The sequence below is a fragment of the Benincasa hispida genome, chromosome 2 (assembly GCF_009727055.1).
Source record: "Benincasa hispida cultivar B227 chromosome 2, ASM972705v1, whole genome shotgun sequence".
NCBI lineage: Eukaryota > Viridiplantae > Streptophyta > Magnoliopsida > Cucurbitales > Cucurbitaceae > Benincasa > Benincasa hispida.
Window position 1 is genome coordinate 9,221,204 of NC_052350.1, and position 21,740 is coordinate 9,242,943.

General features: G+C 35.5%; 3 protein-coding genes across 13 annotated transcripts; all 3 read right to left on the reverse strand.

Moving 5' to 3' along the window:
- Positions 1-915: 915 nt before the first annotated feature.
- Positions 916-4,320, reverse strand: LOC120071064. 2 transcript variants are annotated; one of them, XM_039023084.1, is made up of 5 exons: positions 3,906-4,320; positions 3,322-3,394; positions 2,622-3,008; positions 1,866-2,209; positions 916-1,660 (listed from the first exon to the last, which is right to left on the reverse strand). In XM_039023084.1, exons 1-5 carry the CDS (start codon positions 3,981-3,983, stop codon positions 1,445-1,447), a joined length of 1,098 nt encoding a protein of 365 aa, XP_038879012.1. In that variant the 5' UTR covers positions 3,984-4,320; the 3' UTR covers positions 916-1,444. The 2 variants fall into 2 exon arrangements, with proteins under 2 accessions (XP_038879012.1, XP_038879013.1); XM_039023085.1 differs by having other exon boundaries at positions 2,622-3,012; positions 3,906-3,922.
- An 884-nt stretch (positions 4,321-5,204) lies between these two features.
- LOC120071260 lies at positions 5,205-8,759 on the reverse strand. 4 transcript variants are annotated; one of them, XM_039023423.1, is made up of 4 exons: positions 8,163-8,759; positions 6,962-7,092; positions 6,247-6,681; positions 5,205-5,974 (listed from the first exon to the last, which is right to left on the reverse strand). In XM_039023423.1, the coding sequence occupies exons 1-4, from the start codon at positions 8,163-8,165 to the stop codon at positions 5,560-5,562; spliced, it is 984 nt and encodes a 327-aa protein (XP_038879351.1). In that variant the 5' UTR covers positions 8,166-8,759; the 3' UTR covers positions 5,205-5,559. The 4 variants fall into 4 exon arrangements, with proteins under 4 accessions (XP_038879351.1, XP_038879349.1, XP_038879348.1 ...); XM_039023421.1 differs by having other exon boundaries at positions 8,490-8,758; XM_039023420.1 differs by having other exon boundaries at positions 6,962-7,702; positions 8,490-8,758.
- Positions 8,760-10,190: 1,431 nt separating this feature from the next.
- On the reverse strand, positions 10,191-19,849 carry LOC120071427 (protein MODIFIER OF SNC1 1). 7 transcript variants are annotated; one of them, XR_005480254.1, is made up of 11 exons: positions 19,527-19,849; positions 18,144-18,220; positions 17,087-17,167; positions 16,898-16,942; positions 16,361-16,736; positions 15,688-15,790; positions 15,029-15,085; positions 13,553-14,858; positions 13,221-13,479; positions 10,628-13,103; positions 10,191-10,484 (listed from the first exon to the last, which is right to left on the reverse strand). XR_005480254.1 is itself a non-coding variant. In XM_039023705.1 (10 exons), exons 2-10 carry the CDS (start codon positions 18,173-18,175, stop codon positions 10,716-10,718), a joined length of 4,647 nt encoding a protein of 1,548 aa, XP_038879633.1. In that variant the 5' UTR covers positions 18,176-18,220; positions 19,527-19,849; the 3' UTR covers positions 10,191-10,715. The 7 variants fall into 7 exon arrangements, 1 of the variants encoding a protein (XP_038879633.1); XR_005480251.1 differs by having other exon boundaries at positions 10,191-10,489; XR_005480253.1 differs by having other exon boundaries at positions 10,191-10,516.
- Positions 19,850-21,740: the final 1,891 nt, after the last annotated feature.

The following is a 21,740-nucleotide window of genomic DNA, read 5'->3' on the forward strand; positions in this document are numbered from 1 at the left end:
ATTCTAATCTCCGTACTTTCAAAATGTTCATTTTAATCCTCATACTTTTAACTTTGGTCATTTTGGTTCTGTACTTATAAAATGTTCATTTTGGTTATTGTACTTTCAACTTTGATTCATTTTGATACTTGAACTTTAAAAAATTGATCATTTTAATCCTTTAAAAATGAAATAAAAATGAAAACAAAGGGAGTAAAATTATCGTTTTTTTAGTATAAGAACAAAAATGAACTAAAGTTGAGAGTAAAAGGATCAAAATGAATATTTTGAAAGTATAGGAGCCATAATGAACCAAAATTAAAAGTATAGAGACCGAAATGAAAATTTTAAAAATACAAAAATTAAAATGAACAAAAACAAAAAATATGGGGACCATAGTATTATATAAACCAAAATGAAGATATAAAGTGAAGTGCTTATTATCTCCACCCCTGCATTCATTTGATGAGCTAAAAAAGCAACCAATGCCAGAAGCAGCAGACTCCACATCAACGAAAATGACATTTTTAAGGTCTTCCACAAACAGCTTACACAAGATTTTGAATAGATATCTTCCCATCATTTTTTTAAATAGCTACATTGCAAATTTAATCCCTATAATTTGACAAAATCTTCATGGTTAGAATTATTTGCAAAAATTTATCAAACCATAAAAACTAAATTATAACTTTTAAAACTACAACCTAAAACTCTCATCTTCTCCAAATCCTTTGGACCAAATTTATAATTTGACCTTTAAAATATCCAGCATTGTTCAAATATTGGAAAACAACGTGAAGAGGGAAATAACAGACGTGACTAATTTAAAAGTAATTCTGAAAAAACATAATTTTTGTGCCCTACAAATTTATTTGTAGGGCAAAGATACCATAGTGGTCTTACTTTGAACTTACCTCTCAAAGATTAAGGAGCATGTAAACAAATCAAAGTTCACAATTATATGGCAATGACAAGTTAACTCAGCTCCATTTAAAAAAAGGGAGTGAGAACCCAGCAAACTTGCTGCATTTACAAGTAACAGAGGCAGCTTTCAATCTATTAGATGCCTGAATGTAATTCAGATAGTCACTATCGTCTGTTCCAAAAATTTCCTAAAACAGTTACAGAAATATGAAGTCTTGTGAGCTGTTCCAACAGCAGCTTGAATGAAGAAGAGAAGAGAGTAGTAAATGACTTCCCTCTTCTAAGAAATTCATTCAAACGAAAAAAAAAAAATAAAAAGTTACAGGAACAATCACCATCTTCTTCAATACTTCATTCTGCCTTCATCATGTCATCATCCACAAATTCCCATATAACCATTTCAACTTGCTGTTAGATAGCAATACGTTCCAATGGACGTTCTATTGATCAACTGCAATGTAGCAGAAGACAAACACAAAAAATCAGGTCCATAATTTATTTAGTTCACTGCACTTTGGCCCTTTAGAACTTGTTTTGCACTTTAATGCACTGTTGCAACATTTGACGGGAAAAACCTCATAAGGAAGCTTGAGAGAGACCAGATACAGATAATCCCGAGACATTGAAGAACATTCAACAGTGTACCCAGAGAGCTGTTTATTGCCAAGTTATTTGGAGTCATTTCAGCTCCTTTTATGGTAAATGAAAGTGCTGTCACCAGTTGTGCTGCTCTATTAAGTTGATGCAATCTATAAACCTGTTTAACAAGATCTCTTCAATTTGAATACATATTGAATAAAATAGAAGGCCATATAAATTATTCATAAATGTAAATAATCACCAGAAATGATAGACTAATATATGACTTTTTGCATAAAATATCAAAACGAAGCAAATCCACCATGGATGGGCAAGACAACAAAAGATGTGGAGGGAGAATGATCATCTATGAATATTCTTACTTGAAAGACAATTGGAATAACAGGCCATGAAGGTGATTTCTTGCGCCGTGCATACTGTTCAAATGCAAATTGGACAACAATGCCAACAAGGTAAGGTGCAAGTGTTGCAGATGCTGCAGGGCCCGTCCATGGCCACACTAATCCCATAGTGACCATTGGTATTATTAAACTGAGTGCTAAGGTAGCTACAGAAGAGATCCTCTGTCCAAATTGATTAGACAGGGTTTGATAACTGGTTTTCATAGTATCAGGTTCAGTAGGCCTCCTTGAACGGTCTATTAGAAAAAGAAACACCGCAACACCACAATAGAATAGCACTTCCGTGAAGAACAATATTAGGAAGTCTGCAATCTCAGAAGATATTCATAGTTTCAATAGAGAATTTCAAACAGCAACTAAAAGTTTCCAACAGAATCTAAGTCTTCAAAGTAAAAATTTAACACGAGAGAACAAAATTCATATTTAACAGAACGTGAAACTTTTAAGGAAATTATCAAACTCCTTTGAGATCTAACAATGCTGCCTACTATAATCTCCTTTCCCTTAAATGTTGAATAATGAATGGCTTTTAAAACATCTGAACTTTTTTACACAAACTCAATAAAAAGCCATAAATTAAAATGTCTCCTTTGGCCTTCATTGCCCTTGCTGATAAGAGGCATGTTGACACACAGGAAATATTACTTAATTTATAATAATATATAAAAAAAATATTAATGAGGTTAAGAGACTACAGAAGTAAGAGACTGCACTGACCTGTCAACAGAGAGTCCTCAAAGATATTTGAAAGTAGTTTCCGCAGATAAAGAGAGGGGAAAATGAAAGAAGCTACGAGGACAGCCGGACCAACAAACCATAAGAATTTGTATTGATTGCTTTGCACGCTAGACAAAGGAATCCGATTTCCTTCTTTATAATGGTTGTAAAAAGAGATAAAACCTGGTTTCCCACCAGTACCCTCATAGAGTAAAAATGAATCATTTTCGAGGGAGATATCTTCATTAGTAGGATGCTGATTTACTTGCTCTAGCTCACTTTGCTCCCTGCATTCAGACTGGTCTTCTGAAATAGCAGACAGAACGTTTTGCCTTGGAAATCTTCTCCAAGACCTCAGCAATCCATACATTAACTTGAAGGATTCAGCTATCCACAATTCCAAAAGTGAACAAAAAAGATAACATTTAGTAGTTTGGAGGAAAAAAACATTGACATTGGATTTGAACGAAATAGACATATTGGAAATGTCACAATAGGCATCTCACCAGGTAACTCACAGTGTGAACAGATCACTAATAATAGAAATGGTGGCTAAAAGAGAAGTTGTGAAAATAGAAACTAGATTATCCATTTTATAGCCATTTTATATATAAACAAATTATCTGAGGGTCAAAGTAAATATTAAATTGCAAGTTATGACAGGAATTAATGAATGAAGGATACACATAAGAAATCCTACCTTTAGCAAACGTTAACCTCTGGAAACTACGTTGTTGGCTGTCAATGTCATATAATCCTCGTGAAAAGCTCAGCTGGAAATCAAAATAAAACACAGAGAGTCCATTAAATCAGATGATATCTTTTAGAAGACAATGAACATTTACAAAGAGACAACAACAATTTCAATATCAAAAGATTATCATACTAGAAGCATCTTACTAGTCAGTAAACGTCAAAGCAAAAGGCTACAGTTAGCAAGACTCTCAATAAAGATATCAAGAAGAATAATCATTGTAAACACTCTCAATATGTAATTAATTCAATACAGCAGAGGACACCTGTTCCCAATCCAAACCCTATTTTGTGTTCGCTTACTACGTAATTAAATTTACCATAGCTTTTCTGTCAAAGCCTAGTTTATGTTTGCTTCGAATTACATTTCAACCCACACCACCAACAAGTTTTCACACTCCAAGAAGAAAAAGAAAGCAAGAAAGCAAGAATCTTATCCACAGCACTAATGTTGAAGCATCAACTTATAAAAAACATTAATTTTCAAAGAAAACAGTAACATATGAGAAAGCGAATAGGACCAAAACACACCTGAAAGCTCCTCCGGCGGTCAGAGGTTGAAGATAGAGAAGGAACCGAGCAAGAAAGAGAAGCAGATTTAACAGACATGTCCGAGATAGAGAAAAAATCAAAACCCAACTCCAGTATCGACTCTACTAATCCATTTTGATGCACTCCAATGCGAGCTCATTGAATTTGAAGTACATTTCATCAATACCCACGAGGAAAATCCACTGGAAAATGAAGGGAAAGTAGAAGAAGTCGATGATTTTAGAGAGTGGGTTTCGGAAACGGGAAAAAGAATATAGCAACAGAGCCGCAGCCGCCTCCTTCGCTGTGTCTATTGATATTGGTAGCCTCAGACGGCGGGTGAAGGAAAGAATATGTAATTTTGACCGTCTTGTTTCCATCTCTTGTCGCCTATCCTCTATAGGACTGGTTGATTCCCTTTCCTTTGTGTGGATAAATTTCTCTCTCTTTTTTTTCCCTTTAAATTAGGTCAAATTACAAGTTTAAATTTTATTCAACTGTCTATATAGTTTTTTCCTTTTTTTAAGTATTATAAGTTATTCTACACACGACCTCTTATTAGCAAATATATCTGTATGTTAATTGAGGTATACTCTGACTAGTTGCTAAATTTTAAAAAGTATTATCTATATTTATATGTATTTGATATTTGAAAAAGTATCTAATAATTCCTAAACTCTCGATATCTTATCCAAAGTTTTTGAATTAATTTTCAATTCTAATAAGTTATTGACTTTGACGTTGTTTAGAATTTACAAACGTATTATACACAAAATATTCTTTCTATTTAATCATTTACCATTAATGTGATATAAAAATTAGCCAATAATAAACTTACCTACTTGATACTTAGTCGGTCGATAGTACACTTAGAAAAAAGAAATAGGTCAATTATGAAATAAAAACTCAAAATTTCTATCCACTTAATTTTTAGAGGGACTATTATTACTATCATTATTATTCATGGATTAATCAAGTACGTATGATATTAGATTGAACCTTTCATAGATTTTGTCATCATTGTCTATTTCAAAAAGAAAAATACTTAGGTATATCTCATTTCTATCTTTGTACATTCTACCATATTGACCAATCATAATGTGTCGTGTCATAAATTTTTCTTACTTCTTAAAAAAAAAAAAAGATTTTTTTTATATATATTTTTTTATGTAGGTGTGTGATGAAAGTGGTTTACATATAGATGGGACCCAAGTATTGCTATTTGAGAAAAATAACAAATTACTCTAGAAAAACTGAGGCAATGAGGCAATTAGAGTATCAAATATTCAAGCAGAAAAATTGTCAAACTAGCTTTGATTTATGGAGCATGAGGCTAAGTGTCACCAAATCCAATTAGTTTAAACCAGGTTGATGAATTGAGAATGTTTCCATTTCATGAACAGACTACAGAAAGGAGAGCCAAAATTGATAATGAAATTGATACAAACATTTGGAAATAGTGAAGCAGCCTTACAAGTATATCATAGAACTTAACAGCTCTGACTACATTTTTAACTACCTCAAGCTGAAGAACGCATCCCACATGAAGAGAAGCAGTTGGTCAGCTGGCTTTATAAACGTGTCGACCTCCAACAAATGTTAGCTAACCGAACTCAGTTTGCTTTATAATCAATGACTTTCCATCAAGTTCCATCTAAACAAAGTTAGCTCTCTTTAGGAACCTTATCGTTCTGCAATAATATGGCCATACTAATTCTAGAAAGTCCGGGTACCTCTCCATAATCCATTCTTGCACAATTTCGAACTTTCTTCTCGACAACTCTTTATAATGGAGACTTCTAATATTCACTACAGGTTGCCAGACCCGAGCTCGTATCACCTCTTTAAGTCTCCCATGGGAAAAATAGTCACAGGCTAGCTTGTAATAACAGGGAAAGTTTTTCATCAAATATGCAGTTTGCTTGAAGCTCAAGATTGAGAGACAACACAACCAGTGAAACATCTTGATGTAGAAAGCTACAATGAATGGCCCAAACACCCACAAAGGCATCAGTTCTTTTGAAACTTGGGCTCCATGGAAGATTTTGATTGTCAGATACAACGGAATACTGCAGATTACAAAGAATAATTAGAAAGAATCCTCTAGTTGTAGCATTACTTTTTACTGTAAGATAACCACTAACTAGAGGATAGTTTCAATGATGAAGACAGAAAGAGATTGCTTCTTTGCATTTTGTGTTAAGCATAAAAAGAAGTTATTTATGCTATGATTATTAGCATATCTTGATTTTGGCCAATTCATCCAGCCTTTTCGTTTCACTCAGTGTTCTTGTGAGGGCAAAGAAAAAAGAGAGTAATGCACCGAGAGTTTAGTACTTACAACATTAACAGAGGGATTTTAATCATGGGATCCAGACTGAGAACGTAGTACCAAAATGCTTCTAAGCTCTCACGTCTTTTCATATCATGAGGCTCTTGTAGAGTTGCTGAATTCTCACTCAACGGCATCCTTCCCAAAATCCCATCCACTTCTTCACTTGCTTGTTGAGTGCATAACATTGTCGGCCATTTCCTGAATAATTTATTAATAGAAGGGCGCGGTGCAATCCAATTGACTATTCCAGATGTATAAGATAGTACAACATTATTTGCTTTCAAATTAACTTTTGATGAAACATCACCATCTTCTCTTGTATCCTTTGGTACTTCAGACAGATTTTCTCCATCCCTGGGTTCACCGTTTGGAACGCTGTTTTTGAAGGCTGATATTCTCAGAAGCTTAAATTTTGATCCACATCTGGACGGAGTCCCTACACTGGAGTTAAGATCTATAAGTACATCATACAAGGGGTTCGGGAGTTCTTCAATCAAGCACAAAGCGCAAGGACAAAGTTTAAATGAGACAGAATTAATTTATTATCTGAACATCAGGATGTAAACTACATTAGCTATTCTTTCTTTTTTTTCCTTTTAGTTACACTACATTAGCTATTCTCTATAATCAGTGGCCTAAATCTAAATCAAAGTGAAGTCAAACGTTGATTTCATGAGTTTACCAGCCACTTATATTCATATCAGAACTAAAGGGAACTGACCTTAACTGGATCTTTTGCTTTAACAGTACACACCTATCAGCTTTCCCAAAAAATTTTGACGTCTCTATACATTGCTTCAACTTCATTCCCTGGCTCCATGATAAAAGGCTCGAGGATGTTGTAATGGAACCCTTGAAACGCAAGAAAAGAAATATAGACATTCACAAGAATCAATGAATTTTTTTTTTTTTAAAGATACTTATCAGATGGCATGGAAGAGATTTCCACAGTGTTTATGAAAAATGATAACATAGAAGCTTGACGGATAACTCACATACATTCAATCTTAAAGATTCCTCCACAAGTTCACTAGGACTACACTACAAGGGCAATCATGGTCTGTTATGCCTTTAAAGTCTTTTCATGGCAGAATAATGAAATGAGCTTTACCAATTTAAAGATTTAAAGCCACAAGTAATTGAAGTTTGGAGGCAGGTCCCCCTCTTGGAAGCATCCATTAAAATAATACATATGGTATTGAGATGAATATTAATTATGTTAAAGGAAATAGAACACAAGCTCATCTGTACGTATTAATCAACATTATACACATCAAACATGTTACTAATGGCTAGATGAAATGAGATGGCCTAGTTACATCTCCAAAATTTAGTGGAAGGCATTATGTTCTCGTATGACACGGATACTCTACATTTCGTGCATGTATGATGGTGAAAAACAAGTCCAGGCATTGTAGCATTGGATGACATTTGGAGACTGGTCAAAGTTTCTTTAAGACACCTGCATTTGATAAGTAATCAACGTGATATAATCTCCACCGTAAGCATCAAACCATTCATTAAGGCCTAACTCATCAAACGTTGACCAGATGAATATTTATCCAATAAAGAAGAGTATAAGGATTAATAAGCTACCATAAGGTTGTAAAGCAGAACGGAGCATCCTTATGAGCAAGTTATAGTAGATAATAGAATCAACATATCACACAACCATTTCCATCAAATTCTAACCCTAAGCATCCAATTCCGTTGTGATCAACTCCACAAATGCAAATCCGAATGAAAACGTTACCAAAGTTCCATCAAATGCTAACCACAGAGATACTACCGCTGGCAGAAAATTCTTGGGAATTTTGGACAACGATTATCAAGGACATTTGCCGAAGTTCAATTATGATAAAATTATCCCCAATTAGGTTTTATATCGTAACTTGGTTTGAAAGTCATGGATAGACATTTACCATCAGTGTTCCGTAATAAATGAACTTGAATACCGAGATCAATTATCGACTTATCTCTAATTCTCTCACGTCCAGCATCATTGGGGTTTTTCTATGTTGAAACTTTAACAGAATACAAGTAACTAAGTAAAGAAACTCCGCTGTCAGCTTCAGTTCAAACTACCAAGAACCCCCAAAAACCATCGAAAACCCATAAAATGGGAACCTAAAATGCAATAAGTCATTACAGTCTCTGCACCAAAAAGGAAAAAGAGAAAGAAATACTGGAAGTAACTAATAAATGCGGGAAGTAGAGAAGCATAGGAAAGCAAAAGAATCCGAACCGACCAGAGCAGTGGAATCCATTGAAGAAAGAGCGAGTCCCTCAAGTGTAATAAATCCAAGTGGAAAGAGGAGACGAAGAGGAAGGTGTGGAATGAGAATTCAGGTCATGTTGTAGATAGACTTCTGTAATTGACTTTCTGAAAGCGGATGAAGGTTGAAGATGACGCCCTTCCTTCAGAAAGCTACTGCTTAAACTGAAGCGATCTGCTGAATGAAATGTAACCATGAAAATTTGAGGTGCGGAAGCCACCCATTGTCATTTAAACAAATTTTTTTCCCCTTTTATAAAACATACAAGGTCCAAGAACTTTATACTAATTAAATTATGCTATTTTTCTTTTAATATTTAGCGATCAAGTGTGATAAAACAGTAAGAATATTGTGAAACAACTCCAAAGTATATATGATTTTTGGATAAAATATTATTTTAATATTTATATTTTTTAACTTTGTCCAATTTTAGTTCATATATTTTTAATTGTCCAATTTTAATCTCTATTGATTTTTTATATGCTTTTTGTTATCTATAGCATTTTTATTATAAATTTTGGAAACATATTTCACATATTTTATTCTCTTGTATACAAATTATTTTATTTAATCAATTTTGATAAAAGTTGAGGGACTAAATTTGAGATTTATTGAAAGTATAAAGATTAAGATTGAACAATTGAAAGTATAAGAATTAAATTTTGAACAAAGTTCAAAATATGAGGACCAAAATAGTATCTTAACCTTGATTTTTTTTTCTTTTTTTAGTGTAACTCGTGGGATAATGAGAATTTGAATTTCCAACTTCAGTAAGAATTATATATATCAATCAATGCTAAATTATACTCTTTGATAATTGACATAGATCAAATTCTCATGCTCCAGTGGTTGTACTACTACAAATATAATGCACATTTTTTTTTGTTTTTTCTTTTTTTCCCCTTTTTCCCCTTTTGTCCCTTTTGTTATAGTGAATAATTTAAAACAACCATCCAAGCTATATTTGAATGTAGATCAATGTTCATTCACTTCAATTGTTAATCATTCATTTATGTGAACTAAATTTGAAAAATTAGCCATAAAATTTCTTTAGTATATATTTTGTACTTTTTCCTTGAACAAAACGTAATTCAATAGTTCATTAATGTAGATAATTCACCTAATTTTTAGATTCCCTATTACAGAGAACAAAAAAAAAAAAACATAATATGTATTTAAGGCTTCTTGACTCTTGAGGATAGATGGCTCACGCCAAAGCTTTGTCAAATAATTTGACTAAATTTAATAACATAGAAAGACGCCTCTTTTAATTAGATCATTTAGATGAGTTAAAAATACAATTAGTATAAACAAATATTTTTCTATTAGAAACGAGAAGACCTTTCTTAAAATCAATTCAATTTCATAATCAGACGTAAGACGAGCTATCCTTTAAGTATATCCAAATTAAGACATTCCAATTGAAGGGTAGGGTAGTTCAAAACAATATCATGTTCGTAATATTGAATTCTCGTGATTTCCAAGATAAAACCCTTCTCTCTTATAATCGATTTAATTTCACAATCAGACATATGGCGAGCCATCCTTAAGCATATCCAAATTAAAACCGTTCCAAATTCAGGGTAGTTCAAAACAATAACACGTTTGTAGCATCATATTCTCGTGTTTTTCAGGACGTTTCTTTTATGGCCAAACTGTCAAAAAGATAGAATATTAGTAGCGAAGAATCAGAATGCTTCTCTAATTCATTTCTTCAGTGGTTCAACATGTGAAGGAAATAAAGAAATGTCATACATACAAAGCTAAAGAGGAGTGGGGATGGCGAAGGAAAAAGAAAAAGAGAACAAATATGTGAAGGGTCCGTCCCAACATGCATGAAACTTGTAAGCACAAATTAAAACTGTTCATATCTTCAGAGTAACCTACAAAATAAACAAGTCCGAGCAATCTCCTCCATCCAACTCCAAAGAGTTTCTCCTGCAACGTCAAATCTGGTTCCTAATCCTACTGCCCTGCTCAAAGCAGTTCCACACCATCAGCTGTTAAGCTTTAGAAAATATTAGACTTCGCCAAAAGGAAATCGATAAGGAAAAAAAAAAACGAACTGGAAAAGTAATATTTCTCAAGAACCTGATCCATAGAAGATCGACCTGCTATGTATAAACTGAGGTGGCGCGGGCCAAATAAAGAAAATGTATTTGAAATCTCCAAATTATGCTAAATATGACAGGCATCTAATCAAACTGGTCCACCTTGTTGTTTGTAGAAGTTCCCACCATCTCTTCTGGACTGACCTTGGCCCCTCTCCACGTACCTTGAGCTTGAATGTTGAGTCGTATCCTTAGGTCTATCGTTGTTTGGTTTACTATTGTGTGACCCAACTGGTTGATATTCGTACTGCAGATTTTGTCTTTGCCTGTCTCTATTAGCAGGTGGATGATGATGCTGCTTATGATGTTGAGAGGTATTCCTTTCCCGACGAGATTCTGACCCTCTTCCATAACGGTTATTGTTCTCACCGCCTTTATGGTAAAATGTAGGCAACTGTTGCTCCCGTCTGACATCTGTATTTGCTGGAGCAACATCCACTGTACGGATAGGACCTTGGTTTGGGGAGTAGGGACGCTCCTTGCGGGAAGAAATTTTCTTCTCTCCCCTGGCCCCATGATGACCAACATTTGATCCCTCTTCTGTGATGGTTCTTGCACCAGTCGATGTATCATACTGGTTTTGGGCCACATCATCACTCGTTTTTATGCGATGTGAGGTTAGTCTAGGTCCCATTTTATTAGTCTGTGCAGCTTCAGCATCAACATTTTGATAATTGTGAGGTTGTTGTACCATCCGTGCTTTGGGTTGCCAATGAGATGTTGAACGTTCCCCAACACCCCAATTCTCTTTGGCAGCAGCAGATACATCTTTTTGATCTGCCTCGAGCACTTCGGAGTCGGAAGAAATTTTTTCATTGTCCCCGCTTCTAAATTTCTTTTCATTGAGATCATAATTGTTACTGATACCCTTGTGCCCCTTCGATTGGGATCGTTTTCCCCTGCCTGTCACTCCCTGGTCTCTTCCAACAGCCACAGTGACAGGTGGGATAGAGGCTGAGTAGTTGGGATCATTCCATCCTTCAGGTGGATCCCACTCATCAATCTGACTCACGAACTCATTGGTGGAGCTTCCAGTGGCCTTCTCAGGTAATTGATATTCAACTGTTTTTTGAACATGACTACCGGCATTTGAAACATAAGATGACTGATCTTGTAAGCCTTGCCCGTATTCTGTTGACCCCCGTTGCTGCCACGATGCATGTGCCTTGCTTTGTTTATGGTGCCTACCATCCCCGTTTCTATGATCTGTGGAAAATCCCACATTGCCAGAAACAGCACCAGCAGATCTAGTATTATCAGAACTTTGAGAACTCGAATCTGCCTTATTATCATCTGGTGCCTGGTTCATAGGGGAAATATCTTGATGGATGGTTCCTTGCTGTGCCAATTCTTTGGCTACTGGCTTCGGTACATATATCTCCCTTTCAGCTCGCTTATTTTTTGGAATATTCTGCACTTGATTATCAATCTTCACAGATGAAGCAACAGACTCTGCTTCGTTCTTCTGAATAGTTTCATCGGTAACCTCACATTTGTTGAGAGATCTCACAGGGGCCCAGATAACCGAATCACTGCCATGGATCTTTTCTCCTGGTCTATTTTGAGCATTTCTTGGCATCCTGCGAGAATGCTGAGACTTCCACTGACCGTTACCTTTGCCAAGGGTCTCTACAACTGGCAACAGAGGTTGCTGCTCTCTAAACTGATTTTCATCTGGCGGTTGTGGATCTGAGGGAGGATCCATTACAGATTGAGAAGCCCTTGGTTTATCATATTCCGTTGTAAGCATTGCTTCTTTTGAAATCTGAGGTGATGATGCAGATAACAAGGCCTCTTCCACTTTGTGCCTGTTCTTCCCACTTTTGTTATTTTTCTTTCTTGCATGTGTTGAAGATTCAGCAACAGGATCTGTAATGATATTGCTCGACTCCTCTACAACTGTTTGAATCTCAGCTACGACTATCTGACCTTTCGATTCCTTAATTAAATGGGGAATCTTTTCAGTCTTTTCAGATGGAATATTTGGTTTTTGTTTTCCTGTACGCTTGTGCTTCAAGGATGCACCACCCCCATTCACCTCAGAAGCATTCTTACTTTGAGCTGCATCAGAAATACTTACCTCCTGCTCCAAAGATCTCAATTCATTATGTGCCACAACCTGTTCCTTATTGCCACTATTTGGTTTCTTCAATGATGTATCTCCTGATACAATGGGAGAATTTTTATTAGTGCACAAAGTTGACTCGCTATCATTAGTAGCCACATGTAGATCAGAAACTGTGGTGTGCTCTCCAGATATGGTACCAAGTGTTCTCGAATTCGGTTCTTCCATCTTATTTCTTATAGCATCATTATCAGTTTCAAACGACTGATTTGGCCCCTCCCCAGCTACTGTACGTCTGTTCAACTCTTCAAGTTTCGCCAAGGCCCTAGCCCTCTGTTTTCTAGTCCTTTCCTCCTCTTCCTCCTGCAATTGTTTGGTGCGTTGTTTTGCTAACTCTCTCATCTTTGTACGCTGATTAAAATAAAATCGAACAATTGCTTTAAGGAAAAAAAAAATTTGCACAAAAGAACTAGCAACCAGAACTCAGGGGGAAAAAAGAACTAGTGACCACATTAATCAAACATATACCTGAGCTTGGCTATCATTTGAATCACCTATGGATGGGGCAGGTCCATCTCCATGGCTATCTGAAGAAAATGGCTTGGCCTTATGTATAGCTCCTAAAGCATTGCGATCTCTTGCAAGCACCGAACTTTCCTGGTTGGGAGTTGCCATCATGCCTGGGGAGTCCAACAGAGGTCTTTTATGCCACCCATCAACCTCCTGTGCATTGACTTTTCCTCGGCCATGATGATCACTTCTCCCTTGCATTCCACGATTAGGCCTCCTGCAGATTTGAAGAAAGATTAAAAAGTTCTCAAGATCTTCAACAATTTTAATCAAGCAGGACTTGGACAAACCTGTGGGTGGGTGCTCCACTGTGTAACTTAACGTTCCTATCTACAGTTGACATGGTTAATTCACTGGAGGCAGGGTCTAGGACTTCATTAAAATCTCTGTTTTCAGGAAAAACAGCACTCACAACCACTTCATGGGCAACAAAATGATCAGAGTGCTTATCATCAGATTGAAACTCATCTGGCTCCTCCCTGCCACAGATAGGTGCAGCATCATGTCGCACGTCAGAAGCCCGTGCTTTTGCATTTAATCCTTCTATCTTCTGAATCAGACTTGAATCTTTTGTGGAAGTAGCCAGTGATTTGGGAACTTCAGAGAAGCCAGAAGCAGGAGCATCCACTTTTTCTAGTAAACCATCACCAGTCCTTGAGTTTCCATGAGACTTGGTTTTCATACTTTCAGAAGATTGAGCATCTTGGTTGGCAGAAGACTGAGAATACGGTTCCACCCCCAATTTTCTCCTTCTCAAATCAACTTCCTTTTTATGATCCCAGTCATTCTCAAATGGAGACACCCTCTGTTGGTCAGCCTTCTCAAGAATCAACTGATTAGTGGTTGTTGAGTTTATCCTATCTTTTTCTTCGTTCTTACCATTTATGTTTCCCTGCTGCTTCAGAAGAACCTTGTACGGTCCTTGATTATCACAAGGAAGACTAGATTCTACTTGTTCAGGAACCATACCCTTTCCACTAGATAAGCCGTGGGAACTTGCAGGGTCAGAGGCACTCTGGCCTTGGCCCAAGAACCTGTTGTAAACAGCAGGCCCAGCAGGCCCAGCAGGCATTCCCATAAATGGAGCATCTCTATCGTTAGAATTGCAGTAGCCCATGGGAGGTCGATAATATCCGTCATAGGTGACTGGACCTGGGTAAAATCCAGGTCTAATTGACATGCCTGGGTGAATAAAACCATCATGCATAGGAGGTCTGTATATATCTCCAGTTTTAGGATGGAGTCCCCTGGGTCCAGTTCCATGAGGAGGCTGGGGATTGGGAAGACCACCAGGGGGAATCTGTGGAGGATAATACAGAAATGGATCCATAGGAAAATTACCAGGAGCAACTGGCGTCCTATATGGAGGACCTCCTTGTGGAGGACCTCTATACCATACACCCCCTTGAGGATTGTTTACTGGATTACCATGCCAGGCATCATAATGTGGGGGAGGAATATTTGCACCAGGGTAAGGTTGGGGATGCCCCAACCATTTCTCTACATTTGGCCTAGATCCATCATCGTTGTGTGGAAGATTATCATTTCTCCAGGAATTAGCACTTGCAACACTTGTATTCACATTTTCAGGATCATCTGAAATTTTAAAGATGGTCAAAATAAACAGCTATACTATATAATAAAAGGACAGAATTTACAAATGGAATTGGCATGAAGCACCCAACAGTGAACGGCCTGATTTAAAAATTAATGATAATTATTATATTTTAAAAAAAATAATAAAAATAAAAATAAAAACCACATACCAATTGCCGAAGTTCCAGTCCCCTCTTTCATTGTAGCTCCCCCATTAGACCTATTATCTGTGAAACGGGAAGTTCAAGTTATTTTCAAGAGATTCCCCTTCTTCACCTTAAGTAGGTGATGGAATGTGCTTATTTCAATTTAACAAATCAACATAGAAGCAACTAAAAAGATGGCATGTTTGTCGACATGATGAGAACCAAACAGAAAACTAATCATGGCTAGCCACAGAAAAGAGCAAGAGAATCATAATAATATCCCCTAATGCTACAATAGACATCATATCATGAACTTCTCCGCAATAAGGTGACATAACGTTGAACAGCCATCGACACACACACACGTGGTGTAACTCAAATAACATTAGGCTGATTAGATAAAGATATTAGAGAAGCATCAAACTCTATGCAATGGATACCTCAGCGCTCTAAATTAATTAAGGTTTGTCTCAAATTGATAAGAGTTGGTTTTAAAGGTAACAAATTAAGAAATTTGTGGCGTGAAAGGAATTAAAGATACATCCCTTTAATACTTAAATCTAAATGAGATAGCATTAATTTAACCTGAACCACACCAAATTGAGCACTAAATATGTTCAAATACAAGAAATAATACTTCAATAGTAAAATAATCTGAGTTCAAGTAATACATAAATACAAACCTTGTGACTCAGCATCCTTTCCTACACATTCTTTCTCTGAACCCAGCGTAGGAAAGTCTCCAGATGTCAAAGAAAACCCATCACTCTTACATGGCATCATTCCCTACATGCATATAATTTATGGATGAGACATTTCAAACCAAGCTTGAATGAGGGAAGTAAACTAGAGAAGGAAATGCAGCTAACAAACTTGCTTCCAAGAATCGAAAGTTTGATTGCATTTGATAACGTCTAAACCACATACCTAAAACAGTTCTCCACCCAACCCAACCCATTTCTGATAGCATACATCTAGACCATTGATATATATATATATATATAAGTTAGGATCTGCTCTCAAGATAAAGGCCACTTATCAGGACAAGCTGATTTCTTTACCCTTTTGAGGTATAATCAGGAAGAAATGAGAAACTTCTCATGTTTAGAAAAGTTGGGAGAAGGAATGTGACTTAACACAATTTAACATCTCTGATTGGGTCGATCCTTGAAAAAAATACAAATATCCTTTTTTTCTTAATTACCAACAGCAGAAGATCTGTTGTAGATTTTTTTTTGTCTTACCATAGGTATCATTTATCTTAATAAGAGTTGGTTTTTATATTTTCAAGGAAAGGTTATATAGTTGGGAAAATGTACACAATTAAGATAAATATACGGGTCACAAGCATGATACCACTTTCTCTGTAGTCAAAGCAGAATTCCAAGCCCCTGGATTTTCTGAAGTCTCTGCAAAACGTGACAATTGTGAGCTACTGGATTTAGTTTCGGCACTGTGAGGGCGCAGGGATGTGAGTGATGCATGGCCGCTTAACGTCACAGGCCCAGAGGCAGATGATGGTCTAGAACTTGGTCCCCATGCATTAGCATGAGGTTCATGGGACCTGTCACTGCCAGCTGTTGATGGACGAGTGCCACCTCCAGCAGATGAAGGGCGGCCACAGAGATGGCTTGGTGAACCAGAAGCACTATCTGTATTTGGAGAAACAGATGAGGAACCCCATGCATTTGTTGCAGATGAAGTTGATTTATTGCCCCAACTGAGGGTACCCCTATCAAGTGTAGAAAAATAGACACAATTCAATCAAACAAGCAATCAACCAGGAAACACATAAAAAGGTTTGTGATAGAATGAGTTAGCTAAAACTTATTAATAATATGTGAAAGTGCTAAAAACAGTAAGTAATAACCACATAAATAGCTGCATACTCACTTGGGTACAATTTCCACATTTGGATCCAAACCATGGTTTTCTAACCTGAAATAGAAGGCAGAATACATAATTCAAAAAGAAAGAAGCTTACTAGGTAAAAGAGGAATATTCATATCTAATAGCATCGAGCCGATAACAACCCTGAGATGAAAAATGACAACAATGATAATTGATCGACTAAGTAAATACCTTTGACTGGGTAAGTTTATAGGTTTTGGAACAGCAACCTTTCCTAAAACAGTCATCCCGCCTCGTCTGGCTGATGTCCACCTGCCAAGTGTGGAAACAGTAAGATGTTTGAAGGACTCACTTTGGGATACATCAGATAATAATAGCTTTTTAATATAAGACAAACATATTTTTAAAAGTCCAATATCAATTCCATATTTATTTCTAGGACAAATTATGTAATACCAATAATTTTCCTACAAAAAGAGCAATAAAAGAACAAACGCTTCTTTACGTTTGCCTTCAGAGTTCAGTGGAGTATTCTTCCTAAATAAGCCAGCAAAGGCTCTATCATTTACTTCCTAAGAGAATGGAAGTATTATTTTCAGGGTTGTAGCGATGCAGGAGTGATGGATCAAGACCTCTATTTGAGCTATTAACAACAACAACAACATCCCTATTCATTTATTTTGGCTAGCTGGAAAACCTTTTTGTAGTTCCCCTAGCATTGATAGAGTTCAACCCCTAGACATTCCTTCCCTGTATAATATTTCATTGATATTATTTCCTCTTCTTTTCTTTTTCTAAACAAGAAACAAAAAATAAATAAATAAATAAACTCCTCGTTCATTTATGAAAAGGAAGATATACTATTGCCTTTTATCCAACACATACGTGCACTTTATAAAATTTCAAGGAGCTTTGTAAGTCTCCTATCAATGAATAGGTTGAAAATTATAATCTCCTATCTCATTTATTTTCAAAAATAATCAATAAAGTTGCAAAGAAAAAATATCTCAAGAATTGTGGGAATGGGAACAACGTTTGGTGCTATTACTACAAATTCATTCATAGCATTGATTCAAGTTGCAGCAAACAGCAGGTAATTCGAGTGATTTCAGAAACCTCGATCTATCATCCATGCTTAATGCAGTTGCTCGCCCAAACAGAATCTAATTACTTAATACATGTGATCAAAGCAAAAAAGAATGAATGAAAACTCAAATTTCACAAATCCCAGTTAATTAAATATCAACACTGCAAGTTGCAGTAATACAGATGGAGGGTAATGCAGTACCTTCTTTCTCCACTCAACATACTTGATGTCATGATTGAACAGTTGTAGCAAGGTCATTCAACCAAATTTAATACAACCTGAGAAAAAATGCCATCATTACATTTTCAAATGATCATGAACATTAATTATAGGAAATAGCAATGGAAATAAGCATTAATATTTTCTTCATCCGGATTCATCAATAAAATCATCCAAGTTGTTAAGATCAATCAGCTAGCCCAAAAGGACGCATCCATTTCCATTCTGCTTTTTGATCCACTTTAGAATGGAGAACCATAACGGATCATTTATTACTTCTTTTATTTAAAATAAATAAATAATAATCTATTTCAATCACAGATTCTTTTATTAAAAAAATTAAAACCTTGAAATTTCAATCAATATCCAAATTGAGTATTCACATTTCCAAACTAATCAATCAGTTGCTTATTGATGCACCATTGCTTGATTCTTTAGAACAATTCAACTCTAGGTCTGAAATCATTATGCAATTGGTCGCTCGGTTGATTATGTTTGGGGTTCCAAGATCAATGCATAGGAGATTCAGGTTAAAGGAACTCTAGGTCTGAAATCATTATGCAATTGGTCGCTCAGTTGATTATGTTTGGGGTTCCATGATCAATGCATAGGGAGATTCACGTTAAAGGACTTTCCCTCACTAAACAATCCTTCTTTTAGGTTCATGCAACATCTTCTTTAGCTCTCTCTCTCTCTCTCTCTCTCTCTCTCTCTCTCACACACACACACACACACACACTCTCATTGGGCGTGATCAAACATAAATGAAAAACAGGGCAACCAGCTCATTCTTCATAATCAAGCAATTGCTCTAAGCTATAGATTGGTTAAAATCCTATTCTCCAAGACATAAAAAATTTGGAAGCTTCTCTTTGCCCCAATTATATTCATTGTTGCAGTCTAAAACTACATATGTCCCGGTTCCCATAGGAGTCAGTCCCACCCACGGCTCTATTGACGACGGTTCAAAACCTATCTCACCGTCGCGATTCAAACATTCCGGTGAACTCAAAATGGAATGGAAAAGAATATATATGTAATTATGGCTACACAAGTGCAAAACAATAAATAAATGATGGAGAAAATTCAACAGATAGATACGAAGTAATAGAAACTATACTAGTCCGGCTCCGACCCTTCAAACAACTATGTAAACCCCTAGTGCCTCGAGTAGTTTGCTAACTAATTAAACGTGATTAGAATCCAGGATAGGGCAAATAGCCAAACATACAAATATGAAAATTTTCCATTATCATCCATACTTCATCTATTTCTTATGCCTCGCTAGTTTTCCCTTTTCCCAAAAATCAAACGCGCGAAATTTGGTAGACGATTTAATGATGAAATTTGCAGAGAACAACTTGCCTGAGATGAAATAGGGTTCAAATGCTCCGTGCAAAACCTAGAGAAGAAATGGGGGCGGAAGTAGCTGGTCGATATTTCAGAAATGGAAGAGAGAAACGGAGGGGGAAAGAAAACAAGCAATCGGAACCTCAGAATCGGTGGAAGATCGCGATGAGGGTTCCGGCGAGGAGATCTCGGCAAATGAAAAACAAGAAGTCCAGAGTGATGGGCCTGCGATCGGAGCAATAATAATATATGGAATGAACGGGCGGAAAGGGAAGAGAGCAGAGGAGTTCGAGGATGGACGACGAGTTTTTGTTTTGCCTTTGCAGTGCCTGTGATTAATTGATAATATTAGAAATATTAATCATACGTATAATTTATCTTTATCAATAATTTTTATGTATATAATTTATCTTTACCAATTCATGAAATGATAAAAATGTGAAAAAAAAATTATCCTCCTATTTCGGTAATTCACGGTTTTCTTTCAGATAATGTTAATGTCACCATGTAAGATTTTTTGTTTCTTTTATTTTATGATCGTGAAAACGAATCTCCATGATTGTTTTTTTTAAAAAAAAAATACTCGTTAATAGTATATGTTTATAGGTTTAAATCCCAATGTCCCACCAATAATATTACATATATAATCTATATAATTATCCTTATACTTTTAGTAAATGACTAATTTGTTTGTCAATTTTTGAAAAGCAAATCTACCTTATGTATCAATGTGTATGATGGGACACAACTGTTTGAGATGTCGGTACTTACACATTTTGAATCGGTGCATCCATTCATATCAATCCAGGTACAAAAAAAAGTAATTATATGAGTTTTAGGTGACCATGGAGACCCTTCAATATTTGAGACACGACTCTTCGAGTGTAGATGTTCATTTGGAGATGTTAGAATAATAGACGTGCAATTTGACTCGATGGGACACAACTATTTGTAGGTAGGTGGTTAACATCGAATGGGTGTGTTCATTCATGCATATATACGATATGTGTACAAAAATGTGATTTCTTAAGTTTAGGAGATTGATGAAGTATTAGGGGAATGGAGGTGGTTCTTTAAATTTCCACTTTATATTATTAAAATTATCATTTTATGTCAAATAAGTATATTTATGTCGACAAGATACCACTATTCAGATGTAGAAGATATTACACATTGAATTGGTGCATTCATTGCCAATTTGATAATATTAATTTTGTTCTTAGGAAAAGATTTCATTGTATCAATATCTTTATAAATCATCGAGTAGTAGAAGCCATTTTAATATACTTAAAATTTGTGACTAATTGAGAACATAGTTAAAATAAATTAGCATGATTCACAATTAAAAAAATCAACATTCCCACTGCACCTTTGTACTAAATAAGACAATGAATTATATACTATCTACAAATTTCATAAATACGTGCATTATGCATGAATCATTTCTAGTGTTCTAAAATAGTATATAAATTAACTAATGAGATAGAATTGTATCATTTGCTAACAAACTAACTTTATTCTAACTCGATAGTTAAAACAAATTTACCTCCCTCCATCATAGTTCAATAGTTAAAATATATTTATCCTTGTTAGAAGATTTGAATCTCCAAACTCACAATAATTCTTATAATCGTTAACAATAGATTACTATTGTAATATGAAAATTAAATATTAAATTTTAATGACCTCATTAATATCTTAGAGAACTTGGGTCCACCAAATGAATTAAATAATTTTTGTAGTTATATATGAATTAAAGTAGCATAAATGTAATCTATTTGGTAATGGTTGACTCAAAAAATAAATGTATGTTGTAATGTTTGTCAAAGTAAGTTTGGCTCATTGATTTCAGCGTATGCCCCATTTCTAGAGGTCGGAGATTCAATTTCTTCACCTCTAATTGTTGTATTAAAAAAAAGTTGAATAACCTATATTTTATGTTGCTCAGATTTGAATAAGAAAAATTGATAGCCCATACTAACTTGTAAATTCGTGCACAAGCTCATTTCAGAAAGAACACACTCATACAAATTATTTGAAAATAAGCTTATATTTACAATTTCTTTCGTTTTCGAAGTTCAAAATTTAAAATTTTCAGACCTCTAGGTATCAAAACCATAACTTAAACAATTGAAATAAGAAAAATATTTGGGTATAATCCGAACTACTTCTATATTTGTGTAGCTTAAGAATTGTTTAATCAAAAGTTGTCATCTAACAAGAAAAATT

Excerpts from the sequence above, each read along its gene's own strand:
- LOC120071064 (XM_039023084.1), bottom strand. The coding sequence starts at position 3,983 with ATGTCTGTTAAATCTGCTTCTCTTTCTTGCTCGGTTCCTTCTCTATCT. Across the intron at positions 3,009-3,321 it reads GAGGTTAACGTTTGCTAAAG|CTGAATCCTTCAAGTTAATG; the intron begins GTAGGATTTCTT and ends AATTGTGGATAG. Across the intron at positions 1,661-1,865 it reads TTATTCCAATTGTCTTTCAA|GTTTATAGATTGCATCAACT; the intron begins GTAAGAATATTC and ends CTTGTTAAACAG.
- LOC120071260 (XM_039023420.1), bottom strand. The coding sequence starts at position 7,122 with ATGTCTATATTTCTTTTCTTGCGTTTCAAGGGTTCCATTACAACATCC. Across the intron at positions 6,682-6,961 it reads AAGCAAAAGATCCAGTTAAG|TGTAGGGACTCCGTCCAGAT; the intron begins GTCAGTTCCCTT and ends TCTTAACTCCAG. Across the intron at positions 5,975-6,246 it reads AAAATCCCTCTGTTAATGTT|TATTCCGTTGTATCTGACAA; the intron begins GTAAGTACTAAA and ends TGTAATCTGCAG.
- LOC120071427 (XM_039023705.1), bottom strand. The coding sequence starts at position 18,175 with ATGACATCAAGTATGTTGAGTGGAGAAAGAAG. Across the intron at positions 16,737-16,897 it reads AATGTGGAAATTGTACCCAA|GGGTACCCTCAGTTGGGGCA; the intron begins GTGAGTATGCAG and ends TACACTTGATAG. Across the intron at positions 13,104-13,220 it reads CAAATGATAGCCAAGCTCAG|CGTACAAAGATGAGAGAGTT; the intron begins GTATATGTTTGA and ends TATTTTAATCAG.